This window comes from Brassica oleracea, chromosome C6 (assembly GCF_000695525.1).
Source record: "Brassica oleracea var. oleracea cultivar TO1000 chromosome C6, BOL, whole genome shotgun sequence".
NCBI lineage: Eukaryota > Viridiplantae > Streptophyta > Magnoliopsida > Brassicales > Brassicaceae > Brassica > Brassica oleracea.
In genome coordinates, this window is record NC_027753.1 from 31,150,233 (window position 1) to 31,165,528 (window position 15,296).

General features: G+C 36.2%; 1 protein-coding gene and 2 pseudogenes across 2 annotated transcripts; 2 read left to right on the top strand and 1 right to left on the bottom strand.

Moving 5' to 3' along the window:
- The window catches only part of LOC106300277, a 3,323-nt pseudogene extending 1,382 nt beyond the window's left edge, over positions 1-1,941 (top strand).
- Positions 1,942-4,187: 2,246 nt separating this feature from the next.
- Positions 4,188-7,767, bottom strand: LOC106297052. Of its 2 annotated transcripts, XM_013733337.1 has the most exons (5): positions 7,171-7,767; positions 6,932-6,994; positions 6,007-6,438; positions 5,372-5,693; positions 4,188-4,506 (listed from the first exon to the last, which is right to left on the bottom strand). In XM_013733337.1, the coding sequence occupies exons 1-5, from the start codon at positions 7,660-7,662 to the stop codon at positions 4,364-4,366; spliced, it is 1,452 nt and encodes a 483-aa protein (XP_013588791.1). In that variant the 5' UTR covers positions 7,663-7,767; the 3' UTR covers positions 4,188-4,363. The 2 variants fall into 2 exon arrangements, with proteins under 2 accessions (XP_013588791.1, XP_013588792.1); XM_013733338.1 differs by lacking the exon at positions 6,932-6,994 and having other exon boundaries at positions 7,171-7,763.
- A 3,451-nt stretch (positions 7,768-11,218) lies between these two features.
- LOC106297994 overlaps positions 11,219-15,296 on the top strand; it is an 8,899-nt pseudogene continuing 4,821 nt past the window's right edge.

Genomic DNA, 15,296 nt, shown 5'->3' on the forward strand with positions numbered 1-15,296 from the left:
ACTTCTTTTGGTTATTCTTCTAGAAGAACACTGAACCTTGCTGTTTGGTCTCAGTTCTTTCTTGTCTTATCATCAATGCTCACTGTTTAATCATAATATCTCTATTGATAGTCACATCAATCTAGTATTAGGGATGTATGTGTATCAACACTTCAAGTACATTGATCATTTGGCTACTGATTCTCCAAGTTTTTGTACAATATACACATTTTCTGATATAGATGCTGTTGGTTTGAGACATAATTGGTCAGGAAACACTCACGGATGACGGTTTTGCTGATGAGGATATTGAAAATGAGCTGGGCCCAATTTCTGTCCAATTAGCATATGTCCAACAGGTATTTTTCATGCTGCTCGCCTTGTCTTTAACTTTATGTCAGGATATCTTCCACTCGTTAGTAACGTAGTTTTTTTAATCAGGTCCTTGGACAAACTCAAGAATCCAGCAGCTCTTATGTAGACATCATTAAACGAAACGTTGTTGATGAGTCGTCACTTGCTGTTACTGTGAACAACCTTATCGCCTTGAAAGGTTCCAAAGATGTTTCTGATGGCTTGAGGAAGCTTGATCGGCTGAAAGACCAAGACTCCCAGATTTTTAAGCTTTCTCAAGCACTTGATGCGAAGCTTTCGCAGAAACATAAGGAAGCTATATATGCCAAACGCGTCCTTCTGCTCCTCCATGCTAATAAGATTGATCAGGTTCTTGTAACTTGAAATCTTATTTATGCCTCTATTTTTTTCCTTGCTTATTTGGCTTGACCAGTTCAAAACTTTCTCACCTCAGGCACGAGAACTTTGTGCTGCGCTGACTGGCCTGTTTCCTGAGAGTGTTATGCCTACATTGCTTCAAGCTGCTGTTTTGGTGAGAGAGAACAAGGCTGCGAAAGCTGAAGAACTTCTGGGACAGTGTGCTGAAAAGTTCCCGGAGAAGTCTAAGTTGGTTCTCTTGGCCAGGGCACAAATTGCTGCGTCTGCTACTCATCCTCAAGTAGCAGCAGAGTCCCTGTCCCAAATAACTGATATCCAGCATTTTCCTGCAACTGTTGCCACCATTGTTGCACTCAAAGAGCGCGCTGGGGACAACGCTGGTGCTGCAGCTGTTCTTGACTCATCAATCAAGTGGTGGTCAAATTCGATGATAGAAACCAATAAGCTTAGCATATTGATGCCGGAGGCTGCTTCCTTCAAGCTCAGGCATGGTCAAGAAGAGGAGGCTTCACGGCTATACGAGGAGATTGTGAAAAAACATAAAAGCACAGATGCTCTGGTTGGTCTCGTGACTACACTTGCTTGCGTCAACGTCGAGAAAGCGGAAACTTATGAGAAACAGCTAAAACCGTTGCCGGGGTTGAAAGCTGTTGATGTGGATAACCTTGAAAAGACATCTGGTGCAAAACCTATGGAAGGCGCTGCTGCTTCAGCGATGCAGGAAGAAGTGAAGAGCAAAGAGAAGGCAAAGAGGAAGAGGAAGAGAAAGCCAAAGTATCCGAAAGGATTTGATCTGGCAAACCCGGGTCCACCTCCGGACCCTGAAAGGTGGCTTCCGAGAAGGGAAATGTCAAGTTACAGACCCAAGAGGAAGGACAAGAGAGCAGCTCAAATCCGTGGCTCGCAGGGTGCAGTGACGAAGCAAGATAAACAAGAAACAGCTCCTTCAACTTCAAAGTCAAGCCAAGCGACTAATAAGAGTGCAGGTGCTGATCATTCGAAGCCTGCTTCCTCTAAGGCCTCGAAGAAGAAGTCTAGGAGATGAACAGTTACTAAAAAACAATAAAAGGACTTGGTTAAAATCACAACACAAGAGCTGGATTTATCAAGTTTTAGTTTTTTTTTGTTTCTTTTATCAAATGTTAGTTGTCTTGGCCCTCAAAAGATTTTGGTTCATTTCTTTGTCTGCCATAACTCTTTTGCATTAAACAAAGAATCATTTCTCTCTCAGTGGTCAAAGCTGCAGCTTCTGTCGTTAAGTCTGACTATGTTTATATAGTATCTGTTTTTTTCTTGGAGTTCTGCTGTGTTTACGCAAATAGGTTATGATAGCATCAAGAAAGGGAAAGATGTACTTGATATGAAAGGTTTGTAGCCACATAAATGAGATCTCATCTTATCCTTTACTTTAGCTTGAGTGTGTCTTGAGTCCACTCCTGCAACCTTAAATATTTGAGTATGCGGATGTTATGACTCGTCGTTCACTAGTTGCGTATAATCCGAGAAATATGTGGAAGATGAAGATAGAAAACGCTTTTAACTTACCTTAGGGCTTTCATACACTCGAATCTAGATAGATTTTCACTGTCCTTTTAGATGCAAATGGGGATCTCAAAGCTCAGAAATCTCTGTAACTGTATCACCATTCCCCAAGGAGAGGAATGTGTACATGATGCATTGCAGGAATACACATTTGGTGTGTGTTACTTTTCTGGTCATTGACCTTGACTACAACTCTACCAGCTATTGCGGACGTTTAAGTAAGTTAAAATGAACTATCTCCTTCCCTTCGGCTATGCTGAAACCATTGGCTGTTTTAACCGTAAAATTTAACTATTGATTTAGCGGGATGAGCCAGGCCCATGCAGTAGTGCAACGCATGAGCGACTCATAGAGGCCCAGATAGCAAGCTATCTTGATAGGCTTCTTCCCTTAAAAAATAGAGTTAATATCGTGTGGTCCGATGGACCACATATCAGATATTAAACTGATAAGAACAGATACTACACTTGATCTTAGCCAAAAGGCCGAGAAAGGTATGATTTGAAAGTTAGGCTCAGCTTCCTTTTTATAGTGCCAAGCTTATGCCCAATGCTTCTATACATAGCGATGTGGGATGTTGGAAATAGCCTTTTTAGTTTTCTTAGGCATCTTTTCTGTCTTCAACCAAACAAGTTGGCTTCATCCGCTTCCCGAGACCGCTTTGCTTCCATATTCTTACTTCTTCTTTTTGCTCTCATCCTCTTTCGTTGGAGGAGGATCATGGGTTGTGTGTGTAGTAATATTGAACAGCCTACGATTGCCCCAAATCAATGTTCTCCTCTTCTTGCAGATCTTTTCAGAATCAAAGAAACATTAGCGAAGAGAAACATCTTTGAACTATTTATTTCTAGCTTTCTTGTTCTTGTTCTTGCTATCAGTTTTCAGGTATTACATTCCTTTTAGCAACCAATTCGTTTTTTTCCTACACACCTCTACGTTTCTGGTCATCTGCTTGGTTGGCACAAAAAGAATCAAATATTTCTTATATTTTCTGTTCTGTCTGAAAACTAGACCATCTTTGGTTTAACTTTCTTCACCTAATTTTACAATGAAAATAGATGGGTTTGATGCAACATACAAAGTTTTGATCAAGGATGAAATGGATGGGTTTCTGGTCATATGGCTCGTTTGAACTCTCTTAATGATCATATCATCCTCATTGTTTTCTATATCACTATTGTGTCCATTCTCTCCCTGCGCTGACACATTATTGATGTTGAATTTCACCACAAACTTTTCTGACTCATCGGCCAAATGGAGTCCCAAACTTTTCGACTCATTGTCTGGAATCCCATTCAAAAGGCTGGATAAAAATAGTTTGTATGTCTTTTAAAAGAAAACATGTGCTCAAACGATATGTCTACATCTATTTTTGTTACATGTCTACATCTATTTTTGAGTAGATATGCAGGCCAGAGTCCTTTGTTATCATATATTCTTTCTGTTGCTTCTGAAGATGCAGTAGAAAACAATGAGGATGATATGATCATTAAGAGAGTTTAAACGAGCCATATGTGTTCTCAATGGCTCTGGACCTAACCTGGTTGCAGGTTCATGTATGACAGAACTGAGGACAGGTTTAATGCACTAGAAAAGCGGATAGTAAGGAATGCAGATGCATTTGTTGCCTAGGGGTTATATGAGGAACAGGTGGATCCAGCTGTTACTTCACAGATAGCTTTGGTTATTATACACAAGACACTACTTAGGTGTCATATAGGATTTAACATCTTGGTAAAAATGACTATAGTTAGTGACATAACAGTCTTTCAAACATGTGAAGCACTTCAGTGCTGAATATCCTGATTTTCCCTATCCTAATGGCAGGAAACCTAAACTCAAAACTGAGATACAAATTTGGTTTTATGGTCTAAATAATGATCTTCCAACCGCATTCATATGAGAAAAAAAAACTTCAGGTGTATAAGAAAAAATCAATCAAAGCCTCATCAATAAAAGCTTATAATACACTGTACAGGTAAGCAAATTAAGAGCTCATGACAAGTTTCTTCTTCTCTCAATTGCAAAAAAAAAAAATTGAAAATTTTACATAATTGGCAAAAGGGTTAAAAAAGTGTATGATACACCAAACCTTTATTTTGTTGTGTGGTCATTCAGAAGTGAAGACTACAGTCCTCCCAAGTACAAAGGTAACAAGAGAGAGCTCAATGAAGAATATTGTGTTTATCAAATGCCTGTCTACTGTCCACCCGAATATCGTTATCCCACCTGGATTCATCTGCAAATACAACACTGCAACAACAATCATCAAGACCATGTTTGTTTTTGTATTTGATACACCATTTAGATGAATCATCTAAATACAACATCTAAATATTGCATCCAAACGTTGTTTGGTTTTATAGTTGGTATTTGCATCCAAATACAACATCTAGGTCAGCTATCATGACTGGTTTCGAGTAGGCCTGGGCGTTCGGTTTTCGGTTCGGTTCCGGTTCGGTTCTTTCGGTTTTCGGTTTTTCGGTTATAGAGATATAGGAACCATTCGGTTATCTATGAAATTCGGTTCGGGTCCGGTTTGGTTCTTTTCGGTTTCGGGTCGGTTCATATAACAATTATAAGAACCGACTAATATCCGATAAATTTGTGGTTTCAATTCAGTTACGGTTCGGTTCCCTTTTTCGGTTAATTTTGGATGACTCGGGGTAAAAACAATTTATTGGGAATTTTTTGGATATAAATAGGGTAATTCGGATAAATTTTAATATTTTGGATAAAAACTATTCGGGTAATTCAGTTCTTTAGGATAATGTGGATAATTTAAAACTCTAGATAAAAAAAATATTCGAGTATTTCGATTTTTTTGGATAGTTCAGTATATAAGTAGTGAGTTTTGAATATTTAGTATTTTTAATACTAAAATATAATTAATATTTTTAGGTATATAAATTTTATTTCGGATATTCGGATATCCATTCGGTTCTCGGTTCGGTTTCGGTTTTTTGGTTATAGAAATATAGGAACCGTTCGGTTATCTTTGAACTTTGGTTCGGTTTAGGATTCGGTTTTTCGGTTCGGTTCCGGTTTAGTTTTCGCTTTTTATGCCCATGCCTAGTTTCGCGGAAAAGAAAAGAAAAAAGGGTGAAACAATCCTCACCGAAAGCTTGTCTTCTGTGATATGAGGACATGGACATGTATGAAGAAAAGTGGCTGTTATTAGCAGGCATCCTCATGTAGTGATCCATTGATTCCACATCGCTTTCTGAAGGTGAAATCCGAAAGGAGATGGGTGGATTCGTGGTGGCTTCCAAGTGAACACCACTAGGAGAAGCCCTGATTTGAGTTGAATCTGTAGATGAACAAGACATTATCGCATGCCATTTACTTGCAACTGATGCTATTGCTTGTGCTCTGTGAGATATCTTCGTTGCTGCGTGTAAACATAAAATTATTCCAACAACTTGGACCACAGCCGAGACCTGAACATAAACCTTTCCAAGCTTAACCTCACCAGATAAAAGCATTAAAAACATCTCTAACCCCACTTTATTTTTCAATCTAAAATAGAATTTAAAGTAAAAGAATTCAAACTCAACTCTATTTCTCACCCTATAATAGTGTAAAAATAGGTTTAATCTATAAATAAAATAATTCATTTATTTTTATTCATCACTCTGTTTTTCACTATAAAATAAAATACTATTGGAGAATATAACTCAACTTTATTATAGAGTTTACTCTATTTCATTGGAAATACTCTAACCATTAATGTAAACGAAGAAGTTAACTTACAGCAAAATCACCACCGTTTATATAAGTGATACGCCCACTGTACGCAGTGGTCTGGAAAAGTGTAGTGAACTGGCTAGCCGTGACGACCAGAAACTGCAGAACCAGAAAGATGCGGAACCTATGGCTTATTTTGGATAGGTAACGGCGCAAATTAGTGTGCTCACCGATGAAAAAGGAGATTTCGGACTCCTCATCTAAGAGCTTTGCGTAATCTTCAAAGTGAATGACTTGCAAGTTGCAGACCAAATGAAACATGGAGCTCGCAGCTAGAAAGATAGTGCTTAAGTAAGTCCATGACAAGATCATTGATACGAGGATAAAAACAGATAGCCACGGCTGGTCATGAGGCACATATAGCATTCGAATAATCTCCCGAACAGCTTTTAGTCCAAAACATATGAGCGACCATAGTCCAAGCAGTTTCACAGAGTTCTGCAACGAGGTAAAAGAGAAAAAAAAATTCAGCTTTCCACATCAGATGCTTACTTTTATCACAAAAAAAAAATCTCGAAGTTCTGATTTCAAGCAAAATAAACACTTTATGCAAAGTTTATAAATTACAAGATCGAGTTACAATTGGGAAAAAAATTAATATTAGATGTTGTGATTTCAGAGGATTTCTGGAGGATTACAAGATTAGGTTTAGAAACTCCTAATAAAGGAAAAAAATCATGCAAAGTTAGAGACTATATAATGTGACATAAGAACAATTTTTTTTTAACACTAGTTAAATTACCAATTACATCATCATCGTATAATCTTTTATTCTATTACATATGATGATCAAGTACCTGCAACTTCACTATATTATCGTTTTGGACATTAAAAACAGACTTCGGCTCAAAACCTCTTCCTAATCTAAAAAAATACATTCTAGAATTAATGTAAAAATACCGATAAGGTTTGGGACGAAACTAGCACTAACATGTTGCGGTTTCAGACATTCAAAGACGGTGTTCCGTCCAAAACCTCCACCTAGAAAAGCACACTACAGATTTAAATGTCAATTTCAGTTTTCAAGATTGAAAACACATTCAAGAATTGATGCATGCACATACAAGAAGAAGAAGCAGGTCATATGATATGTAGAACCAATGATCCTTCATAATCAACCAAGAATCATCACAGAAGGAAAAAAAAAAAGTAGAAGAAGAATCAAATCACCGAGATTTGCTGCATATACTGATCCTTGAGCCGTCCCATACGACCACTGAGTTGATCAACAAATAAAAATTCTCTAATCCCATACTTCCTCAAGTTATGCGAAACGCAGAGCAGAGAGACACCAGCCAGACACGCCTGCGAGACCACGATGTTGAGCTCGAAGCTCTTGTTCTGATACGTCTCACACCCTTTGCAATGTCCTAGCTCCAACACCGTCACCGGAAGCACCAAACCGATCGTCAAAAACACGATCCATGACAAGACGAGGCTTCGCGTTGACGACTGGTTAAACCCGAGGAGCGTCAGAAACATCTCTAGCCTTTGCAGCGTTTGGCCGAGGTCGTCGTCTTCTTCGTCGGGCGGAGGCTGTTCTTGATCGAGCAACGGCGTTTCAGTGGCAACTGGTGGTGATTGGTCACTAGTCGACATCAGAGCTTGAATACGTTTGTAGAAACCCACGGCGACGGATACGATCTCATTCAAAATGGACATCTGACCGTTCAAACGCCCGGTCGACGGCTGTGATTCATCTTTCGGGTTAATCGGGAATCAGAAGAAATGAGGGATTGTCATTTATCGAGGGGAAAGTTTATAAAAATTAAATTTCTTTGTTATGTGATTTTAAGCCGTTAGATTGGATGTTAGACTGATGATTGAACGGTCGATGAGGAACATAAAATGCACCACCTGATTCTTCATTTGGGACGTGGGAAAGAATAATACTTTGGTACTCGATACAGATTTAAACTTGTTTATAATATCTTTTGCTGACGGTTCAGTTCATAGTGTACAACGTTTATTTTTTTTTAATTTGGTTTGACCAAACATATATACAAGATTATCTATGATTCTTTCAATTATTTTTCTTAAATTACATCTTTAAAAGTATAAAATAACATCAAAATATTGAAATAATATGGAAATTAGAGATGAATTTCATTATAAAGAATATATATATAAGCAATAGAAATCGTTGTTTATATCTTACAATACTAAAATGGGATATTGGGAGTGTTTAGGGTGTCTACCTCGGCACAAAAAAACAACCAATAACAATCTTTCATATTGCCACATCATCACTGCTTTCTCGATAACAAAATTCTAAAGACTGCGTTTGGGCTCTATATTAATTTTAAAGGCCCAGATGACCTTCATTTGACAAAGCTCATATCCAAAACACTAACGACTCTCTTCTTCCACTTCGTCTTCTCTTATTCCTCTCCATCCAATCTTTGTTGTTATTAAGCCTCATCTGCTATCAATCAATGGTGTTCTTCAATATCCTTTTAATGAATTTGTTTCACCTCTCTCTCATTTTCCTTCTTTACAAACCACTTCGTTTTAAGTTGGTTCTATTCAATCCTGAAAATCTCTTCCCAAAAAAAGAAGGGTTTCAGTCTTCAATAGACGCTGAGAAGAGAGCCGACATATTTCGAAGTTCCAGTGTGAAATCATTTCCATGGCCATGTATTGCTTCTACAGTCCCAACAATATTATGTTAATAATGTCAAAGAATCTATTTGCATTATGGTATATCTCACCAATGAGTTTGCGATCTGTAGTGTCCATAACGGTCTTCCGAGTGTCTGAACTCTCATATGTTATTGGTCCAGTTCATGGACCGAGGAGGAACGAAAGAGAGCTACAGAACTACCACTTCGCCTAGGTTACCATGTCAGTTCTGACTTTGTTGGCATGTTCTAATCATACAAAGGAACACGAATGTAAAATTTAGTTTTTTAAAAGCGCTCCATAAGATTGGAAACTGTCTCCATCTTATTCAGTGTTTCCCAATTTGTTTATATTCTGGAATCACAGTTCTGCAACTGTAATTGAGTTTCACCCAATGGAATATTGCTTAAGCAGCTGATGTGTAATTGTTGTTTTTCCTTTAAAAGCATGAGAATGACTAAAGTTTCATTTTTAATTTCTGGAAGATTTGATGCCTTTTTAATATCTTCACCATTTTTTGATCTTTGTCATGGGAGTATTAAGAGTTATATCCTCATAATTTATTTCATCCCCAGCATCTTGAACGAGCTCTGAGTCAATTCTCTATCTTATTGAGTATGCCAGAATCCAGATTCGTTAAAGACATGTGTTTCAGTTAAATCATTTCAGAGTATTGTGTTGTTCTGGTGGTGGACAAACAAAACATCATAGCTTTTCCAGCACTCTATGGAACCTGCATATGGAAACAATGATTGTTCCTCAACCGTTTATGCCTGATCAATTAGGGAGCCGAGGGTTCATATTTGATCTCCAAATCCTAATGCTTCAGATGCTACGTCAGTGCTTAACTACTCCATACAAACAGTGAAACAGGGGAGGCGTTTACTCTTCGGTTTATGCGTGATGGGGTTATATGTTTATTTTCTCATATATATGTATACTAGGTTAAGATCCGCGCCTTGCGCGGGATAAATATTATATATAAATTACTTTTATGTATTATATGTTTTTTACATATTATGAAATAATAAATATATATTGAATAATTAAAAATTTAGTAACTATTACGTATATAGTTAAATTGGTGCAAATACATAGATAAATTTTATTAATTCATACAAACACTTTTTCCATTTAATATGGTATAAAATTAAGTTTAAATGATATTAACATAGATATATAGTACATTTTTAATATTTACATCTGTTAAAAAATATTTTATACTCATATTATTTTTGATCATTTGTATTTCTTTATAACAAAAATTTTAAATCACTGATAACAATAAAAAATTTGTAGGATGTTTAATAGTTTTAGTAATTTATAATTTAAAAAAAATTCAATACAAAGTTTAAAATCTAAATATTAAGTTGTCAATATTTTTTCCAAATGTTTATCAAAAAAATTCAAAGTAAATTTCGAAATTAAAATACTTATGTATTTTATATGGTATATAATTTCTTTAAAAAAATTATTAATATACATATATGTAATATTTATTAAATGAGACTTCCTACTTATGTAATTTCGTAATCATTTGAATCTTGTTATAACATAAATTTTAAACATGGATCAGAAAAATTTTAATATGAGTTTTTAACAACTTTAGTCATTTATAGTCGTTTTTAAAAATTCAAAATATAATATATACGAAAAAATCTAAATTTTTATTATATAGTTAATGTGGTTGTTTAATTTATTTTAGTAAGTTAAAATTTTAAAAAATGATAGAGAATAGACTAATTTGTATCAAATCTTTATTATTCAAAATTATTAATTGTCATATATACTTTAGTCGCATTAGGTAATTCCGTGATTTTTATTTATGGAAACAATGTAGAACATTCATGATTAATTTATGGTTAGTTTAATAAAAGCTTATTAAATATTTATATGGACCAACATATTTTTCTAAGGATTCTATGAATGATTTTGGTGATGTCACGTGGCTACAAAAATATGTTGTAATGCTTCTCTTTTAATATATAAGGGATATATCTTTCCTGTGGTTTTGAATTTCTTAGAGTTCATACAATCATATTCTAATCCAAAGATGTCTCTCTCTCTCTCTCTCTCTCTCTCTCTCTCTCTCTCTTCTCTCTTTGCAGTTACAGCATCTAGCATCTAAGGAGAAGAAAAAGAAGAGGAGATGTGAAATATTTCTTAGCTTGTTCTTTGATCTATGTAATTTTTCCAGTTTTCTCTCATACATGGAGCATATCATATGTAAGCCTCTCCATCTCCTTTCAAAAAGAGATATCTGTCTTCAAGCTTTCAGTTGTACTGTTGGATAAAGTCATGTGAACTCTGTTTCTGCAGAGATATTTGGTGCTGCAATTGGCAAAGGAAAACAAGCTGCTAAAACGTAAGCTTTTGTGTGAATGTGTTTGGTATAATCGTAGTATGATTTATGTGTCTGGTCTGAAGCAATTTCTAACTTCACAATGAACCAGACAAGTAAATTAAGAAAAATCGAAGGAGCTTCTATGGCTAATGGGATTAATGATACCTAACTTCTGTAGTAAACTATTGTAGTGGTTCTCTTGAAGACTTGTGATTTATAAGAAACGAATCTTTGATACTTTTAGAGTGAAACATGGCGAGGGAATGCTATAAGGTAATTTCTAAACTAAACTCCTCATCATATATCTATATTCCAACTCAAAGAGTGAAAAAACATGAATTGGACTGGAATTTTGTCAATGTGATAAAAACAGCTGCGAGGAGCACATCAGATGTGAATCACTCAAGGTTTATGCAGAAATCAGGAAAAGAGTCAGGGGAAGAGGAAGAGGAAGAAAAGGATCGAGAGAAAGGATCAAATAAAGTGAACAAGAAACTGAGAGAAAAATCTAGAATATCAAAAAGTCTTACCAAATATGGTCATGGTCATTATCACGACCATGATGTGTACGAAGAAGAATATGACGAGCAAGAACCAGAACGGCAAAGTGAGCCAGATTTGACATTTAACTTGAGAAGATATAAGCGTTATGTATTTTTGCATTAACGGTGTCTATGTTTTACATCTGAATAGCATAGTTTATAATCTAGGAGAAGCTAATTTTCCAGCACCGGAGGAGATCAGTCCACCAGGGAAAAAAATGTTTTTCTGTTCGTGTCTTCGGATTATACCAAGTGTCCAAGTTTGAAAGAAGATTATATTTTGGTATCTCATGTTTTGCTTCAACAATGTCATAGGGACGCCTGCTTAGAATGCACGAATCTGGTCAGTGCTTTGAAATAGAAGCAAGAAATGTAAGGGCAAACCAAGACCTGATGTCACACCTGAAAGTAAAATTGCTGTAAAAGATTCATTCAACTGAATGTAGGAGCTTCGACTAAGTTTATTTTTCTTTCAATAGTATTCTTTTTGTACGTCTTATGAGCCATTCATTGATAATTTATCATAATATAAATGTTCTCCAACATCTATGTGTATATGGTTGAGACTCTCCAACATCTATGTGTATATATGGTTGAGCCCAGCGTGTTGCTATAATTGCGCTTTTTTCTTCCTCTTAAATCAGTGTGATAAGAAAAACAAGTGTAATCAAGTCCTGCTATTAGCATATCAGAGTTTTGGCTTAGTGTTAGGAGATTTGAGTGTATATCCTCTCATGTGTATTAATGTGCATGTACATTATGCAGTTTTTTTATTGTTTTTGTTTTCAGTCATGTATGTATATGATATATCTAAATTGGATAATATCTCTGCAGAATAAACAACAAAGGACTGTTTGAATCAAGAGAATGACAAATTGTCTTTTGCTTGCAAAACACAAGGAACTAATGGTTATAATAATCTTGCATTTTCATAAGTAATGAACACACATTTTTTCTAACTAACCTACAAACAAGAGTTTTTTATCATAATTTTTTTTGCAGCAAGAAAAAGAAGCTCTAACTCAAAGAAAAGGGAAATAGCTGATGATGTTCCAAATACAGTGAATCTAAAGTTTACAGAAAAGATGCAGCAGAAAGATGGAGAAGCTGATGAAAAAAAAAGAGTGGTGTCAGGTTTGAAGTACAGAAGAACCTAATCGGAATATGAATTTGATTTGATGGACGAACGAAAAGTGGTGCACCCAGCTACCTATTTTATTATTTAGTTTTCTTAGCTAAGAAATTAAATATGATCTCCCTAATTTGACTTTATATGATGTTCTTTGTTTCATCGCTTTCTTGCTTAAACGTGCATTCAATAAAACCTATTGACTTATATTTGTGTGAAGATATTTGTTTGCATTGTCTAATCATCGTAATTGATTTAGGGATGGTAATGTAAAAATGGTGTTCTGTATTATGAGACTGCAGGCAACTTGGTATGTAGCCAACTGTTTGAAAACAACTTAAGAGCATGCGCAAGAGTAAGTCTCAGTTTTTTTTTGCCAGCAACGTCCTCTGATCTATCCCATTTAGCTCCAAAATTACATACTAATTCAATCATTAGAGTTATTATAACAAAGAGTCATCAAAGCTATTTAAAGTAAAAGTAAAGATTAAGGCCTTTGAGACGAGGCCGGAATTCTTAATTTGGAGCGTCATTGTTTGTTTATATGATTTAAATATCAAGTTTCAGTGATGGTTTGTTTAAAAAGTTTGTTCTGGTTTGGTCTGTTTTTTTTTATTTGTAATGTATTTTCAAGAATTGGTTTGAAGAATAACATTATTCTTATGTTTGAATCAATTTTTTGCTTCAATATTTGTAATGTATTTTCAAGAATTGTTAGAAATGAATCAAACAAGTAATAAAAGAGAGATATGCTCAAAGGAGAAGCATGCCACGTCCTCTTAAAAAATCAGCCAATAAAAAACAATTATTTTACCACGTCATATCAGTTCAAGTCGAAAATGCATAAAAATAGGCTTCTTCGTGCGGGTTTATAATATTAAGGATTGGCCCAGATCGAGTCCACCTCTCAAATGAAGCGTTGATCGTTTCTTTCATAGGGACTCCGTCTTCTCCGTTTCCTATACCAGTAAATCTCCGTTAGTCTCTTCAACAATCAATTATGTTCTTCACTCCCATCTTAAAGAATTCGTTTCACTACCCTTTCTTTCTGCTCCTTTATCAACCGCTTCGTCTACACTTACCTCAAATAAACCCGAAACTATCCTAAGCTAAAGTAATGGTGATGAAACCCTAACAGTTCCAAAGCTAAAGCGCATGAATCGTATCCTCCTCTTGGTATGTAATATCGTAATCCACTTCTTATTTTGTTAGGATTCCTTGCGGTAGAAGAATGAACCCTTTGATATTCTGGCTCGACTCTAAATCTCTCTTTCCCTGGTGATCAAATTGATTACGTTACCAATCTCAGTATCTTCCGCTGGGATATCCACCTCAAACGCCTCCGGGTCCTCTTTAAGAAGAAGCAGCAGGAGGAAACTGGTAGGGTCCGTAGAGCCATTGCATCGAGGTAACGAATCAAAGCAGTGATCTTTTTGTTTACATTTGATTGGTTATAGTAATAAAGTTTAAGCCTTTTGATTGGTTATAGTAATAAAGTTTAAGCCTTTGTCACTTGTTGAATAATGTCTTGAATCTGTTGGGCCTTAGTCTTTTTTGAGGCCCACTAGTGCTAGGGTTTTCTGGGACACAACTATATATATCTTGTGCCTCTTCTAAACCTAGTTAGCAGCCGTAGAGAAACTAGATCTGATATTCTTGTAGACAGATCTCTGTAATTCCTTCATCAATAAAATCTCTCTTTGCCCGTAGACATAGCCGTCAGGGGTGAACCACGTTAAATCTCTGTGTCTTTCTTTATTGTTTATCCATCTGTTAATCTCTATCTTCTCACATCCGTCACAACAAACTGCTATCAGAGCTTCGGGTTGAATCTGGTGAGAAGATGTATGGGATGAATATGAAGATCGACAAGTTTAATGGAAGGAACAGTTTCAGTCGCTGGCAAATCAAGATGAAGGTGTTGCTGAAGCAACAAGGTCTTTGGGCACCGTTGTCAGGGAAGAAGGTTGAACATGTTACTACTGAGATGGAGGTTAGTGAAGAGAAGATGTATTCAACAATTCTGTTGTGTCTGGCAGATGAGATCATCATCGAAGTTTCCGGTGTTGATGTTGCAGCTGATTTGTGGTCGAAGTTAGGGAGTCTATACATGACGAAGTCTCTGACTAAGAAGCTACTTCTGAAACAACGTCTTTTTCTCTATGAGGATGCAAGAAGGTACACAAATCCAAGATCATCTTGGCAGTCTAAATTCCATCTTGTTGGATCTGAGGAATATTGATGTTAAGGTGGAAGATGAGGAGGCAGCACTGGTTTTGTTGGTATCACTACCAAACTCCTATGAGAACTTTGTTCAGTCATTCATAGGGAGTAAGGATACAGTGAGTTTGGAGGAAGTTAGGTCAGCATCGTAATCAGTCAGGTCAGCACTTCATAGCAGGCAGTTTCGACACAAGGCATCTGGTTCTGGTACAAACGACCAAGCTTCTGGGTTGTTTGTAGGTGGTGGAAAGAACTTTGGAAAAGGTAAGAAGTCGAAAGACAAAAGGTCATTTTCAAAGGGTCCTAAACCAACTGATATTTGCAATTACTGCAAAGAGAATGAGGCTAAATCTGATGAAGATATTGCGCTGGTTGCTCGTGGAAAAACACATCCTAGAAATGTGTGGGTCCTGGACACAGGCGCATCTTATCATAT

Excerpts from the sequence above, each read along its gene's own strand:
- LOC106297052 (XM_013733337.1), bottom strand. The coding sequence starts at position 7,662 with ATGTCCATTTTGAATGAGATCGTATCCGTCGCCGTGGGTTTCTACAAA. Across the intron at positions 6,995-7,170 it reads AGTATATGCAGCAAATCTCG|TGTGCTTTTCTAGGTGGAGG; the intron begins GTGATTTGATTC and ends TTAAATCTGTAG. Across the intron at positions 6,439-6,931 it reads AATGTCTGAAACCGCAACAT|AACTCTGTGAAACTGCTTGG; the intron begins GTTAGTGCTAGT and ends ACCTCGTTGCAG.